At 42.3% G+C, this 3,862-nt stretch overlaps 1 protein-coding gene across 1 annotated transcript; it reads right to left on the bottom strand.

Moving 5' to 3' along the window:
* Positions 1–67: 67 nt before the first annotated feature.
* LOC122640940 (nuclear transcription factor Y subunit C-2-like) lies at positions 68–1,279 on the bottom strand. The gene has a single exon (XM_043834236.1). It carries the CDS (start codon positions 1,037–1,039, stop codon positions 290–292), a length of 750 nt encoding a protein of 249 aa, XP_043690171.1. The 5' UTR covers positions 1,040–1,279; the 3' UTR covers positions 68–289.
* Positions 1,280–3,862: the final 2,583 nt, after the last annotated feature.

Here is a 3,862-nt window from a genome sequence, read left to right as displayed (position 1 = left end):
CCAAGCAATCCTAAATTCCCTCAAATTAAAATTATGCATCTAGACATGCCACAAATAGTCTCTCTAGTAGATGTTGTAACTAAGATCTTGACATGAAACCAACTATTACTAATGCAAATACTAAATCCGGCTACTATGACACATTGATATACCATAACTAAGACATCATATGCACCACTAAAACCTACCACAACCCTTGTACATATGTTATAAAATACAATCTCTATTACTTGTCTGACACATTCACAGCATGGGCAAAACTTTGAAACAGCCCTTACCTCAGCCGCTATCAGGCATTGGTATGCTGCTGTTGAGATTGTTGAGTTTGTTGCTGCTGAGGAGGATTAGGCCATGGGATGCTAGGCACATAGGGCACAGATGGGCGAGGCTGAGAAGCATAAAGCGCTGCTGCTGCTGGAGCTCCCACTTGGTGAGGTGGAGGCACATAGTAGTATGGGATAGAATCTGCAGGGGCACCAATTGTAGGAACCCGAGGAATCCCAAGTCCTTCCTCCTTCAACTCGTCCCTTGGGACTATATCAACAAGGAAGTCAAATATGTCGGTCCTTGTAATGGCAGCAGCAATGTCATTCTTCTGCAGTGTCCGTCGCTTGTTCTCCTCCGTATGGATCCATGACCGCAATGTCAATTCCAAGATGAACATCTCGCAGGCTTTTGCAAATACAACTGGAGCCTCAGCCGATATCATACGGACATCCTCATCAGCCTTCATTATTTTCTTGATCCTCGCAAGCGGGAGGCTGTGGTTCTTGAAGTCAGCTGTTTGCTCAATCTCTTGGATCTGGTTGGTCCAGAAAACATGAAGCTGCTGCTGTTGTTGCTGCTGCTGTTGTTGCTGGAACTGCTGAGCCTGCTGGTAAGCAGAGAAGCCAGCTGCCGTCTGGGTTGAAGTGACTGCTACTGCAGGGGCCCCTGACACCACCATAGCTCCAGTTTGGTAGGGGGTAGAGTAGGACAATTGAGCTGAACTTGATCCTATCGCTGGCTGCTGTTGCTGCTGCTCTTCAGATTGATCCATGCCAATATGTAGGAGTCTCCTTTGCCTTGTTCAACTTAGTTCCCTTTGACCAAGTCTTTCAAGAGGCAAGAAACAGGACCAAAGAAATGGCATGAGCCTGTTGAATAAATATTAATATTTAGAAGATCTACTAGTAACTAAACATAGTGCAGAGAAATTTGAAGTCTGGCTGGCAGATCCTGAACCCTAGGCACTGACAATTGGTTCTGTTGAGTTTGATCTAACATGAAGCAAACCAACCAGCATATAGAAAATTCCTACTTATTCTTGGCAAGCATTTCGATTCCTTGAGTACCATATTGCTATCAATATTCCTAAAAACTAAGGACTTGGCCAAAAGACTTGTACCGCCTCTTTCTGTTACAAAAATGATTAAATTTACAGAACTATCAAAAGACTTAGTTTCTAGTTTTCATCCCAGACATTTCCTAGTATTGTGCTCTCAAAGGTGGCAGATATTATATTTAAAAATAAATATTCTAAGGCTGGAATAAGCAGTAGCAGTGTCCTTCAGAAAAACCTCTAACAATAATGTCTGTTATTCCATACAAGTGAACAAATAACCATTACCAAACACTCTTTACAATCAATAGTATTAGGTTAACCACATCAGACTCCAGTGGGATTGTAGGTCCTGGAATAAGCAAATGAATACAAAAATCGCATTCATCTTAATCCGGGATTTTGTTAGATCAATCCCAAACTTATTTGCCCACAATGTATCCAGAGAATGAAATATCATAACCTGAACCTAAGTTGCTTTGAGAGTGCTAGCCATTTATGAGATTGCCACAGAAGAATAATACTTTTAGAAAGTCCTTACTTCACAATAGGTATCAGTAAAAACAACACCATTCTATATCTGTGAAGTTATGGTCTCTCTATAGAGTCTGCTTGATAACGTTTCTGTTCCATAGGAATATTTCTGAGTCAGATTTTTCTTTTTTGTTTCTTGAGATGCATTTCTGCAAGTTAGTAATGTGTTTAGTAACAAAGAACACTTCTCTCTTTCCTCCTCTTCTGTATCCTCTTCTCACCTTCTTCCTTGCCTTCTTCTACACTGTTGAACAGACCAACACCCACGACAACCTCCTCAACAACTGGACATCAGGTGACGGAGCCTGCACTTCCTCATGGCACAGCGTCCGCTGCTGAGCAGGCAGGGTCATCTCCCTCTCCCTCCCATCCTCGAATAAATTATGCAATCCTTAGGTTACAACCAGTAAACCAATGAATCCATGACTCTTCTTATATTCATTTAGAAACACACATCTTTCAAGAGCGCTCTTTCCGAAGCATTAAAGCAACGCCCCCTTTACTTTTCCAGGTGAAATCTCCAAATATTGAGTTCCCAACCCAAACCAAAAACACTTGCAGACGACAAATCCTGAAACAGAGGAAAGTTCTTACTTCTTCCAATGGAAAAAAGAAGGTACGAGCTGGAATGAAAGAGAAGCTCACAGCAACATCTTTTGGGCAGCGAATGTGAACAGAGAGACAAGGAGGTTCTCTCTCTTTGCTGCTTACAGGGGGAGATGCCGACAAGTGGTGGAACATAGGCAGAAGAGGAAAGGAAGAGCGAGGAAATGGCAGACCCAGCTGAGATGCGAGGTGATTCAACTTAAAGAAATAATGGCTAAGCGATGCCACCAACAATATTCTCCTCCGTTTCTTTAACCTGCTATCCATCTTCATGTGTATTCAGCTTCTCATCAATGTTTCAAGTACACCAATACCAACGTTTTAAGTTCTCCATTGTTGATGGCAACCACCTCAACGGGACCTGAGGATCAGCTAGAGTAAGGAGCTCCGAACCGGTGCCATTGTGGGGATTGTGATAGAACAAATGGCGATAGATTGAAGTAAGGTGGTGTTCTTCAAAAGCATTTGACCGTTTGAGTTTGAAGACCTACTCAAGGCCTCGGCGGACATGGGGTGGGGCAGTTCAAAGCTTGGGGGTGAGCTGGCGCAAGGGTGGGGGAGATGAGAGATGGGGAGAGGGGGGAGATGAGAGAGATGGAGAGGAGGAGATGAGAGAGACGGGGGGTTGCAGAGGACAGGGGCGGGGAGAGAGAGATTGGAAGTCCCCCCCCCCTTCAATTGCATTGCTGGAACACAGAACAAATTTAATTTTGTTAATCTCTCTCAAAAAATAGTGTTCCAAATGCCTGGTTCATTACTAAAGAACAGAGAAACAAACCAGATTACCAAACATGTTTCTGTCATCATACTGTTCCAAAGGAACATAAAAAACACAGAAATACTCCAGAAGAACATTATCAAACAGACCCTTACTAATCTGTCTTTGTATGTGATTGTAGTGTCTAACAAAGTGGTGTACAAAGTGACAGGAATCGATAATAAATGTAGATTGAGAATATGACCTGGCAGACATGCAAGTATCATAAAGAATCAGTTAAGCTCAAACCAAATTCATTTCCTGGTACATTCTCATTATCATGACAGCTATTGGTGTCCATGGTGGTAAAACACAGAAAAAATTTATTTTCATATTCTCATATACACATTCCCAAAAGCCACAGACCATAACTTCACCCAGCAACCACACATGTGCTTCTCTTCATGGCTTTTGAGGGATGTCAGAACAGGACGACCATTCCTAACCTCCAATCCTTGAGCAACTTTATTTTCCAGGTTGCATGAACAATAATCAGTCCAAAGTTTAACAGACTAAGAAATGAGGAGTACTAGCCAGAAGGTCAGCCCATCTAATTAAAATACTTAAGATCACCTCTTCATCTGGAATTCCGGAATCATGAAAATTCAAACCATTTCATGGAAGAAACTGAGTCTAGCTTCGAA

This window comes from Telopea speciosissima, chromosome 9 (assembly GCF_018873765.1).
Source record: "Telopea speciosissima isolate NSW1024214 ecotype Mountain lineage chromosome 9, Tspe_v1, whole genome shotgun sequence".
Taxonomy (NCBI): Eukaryota; Viridiplantae; Streptophyta; class Magnoliopsida; order Proteales; family Proteaceae; genus Telopea; species Telopea speciosissima.
The sequence above is the reverse complement of the archived record's forward strand: the minus strand, read 5'-3'. Positions and strand labels throughout refer to the sequence as shown.

Coding starts and splice junctions, on each gene's coding strand:
- LOC122640940 (XM_043834236.1), bottom strand. CDS start 1,039: ATGGATCAATCTGAAGAGCAGCAGCAACAGCAGCCAGCGATAGGATCA.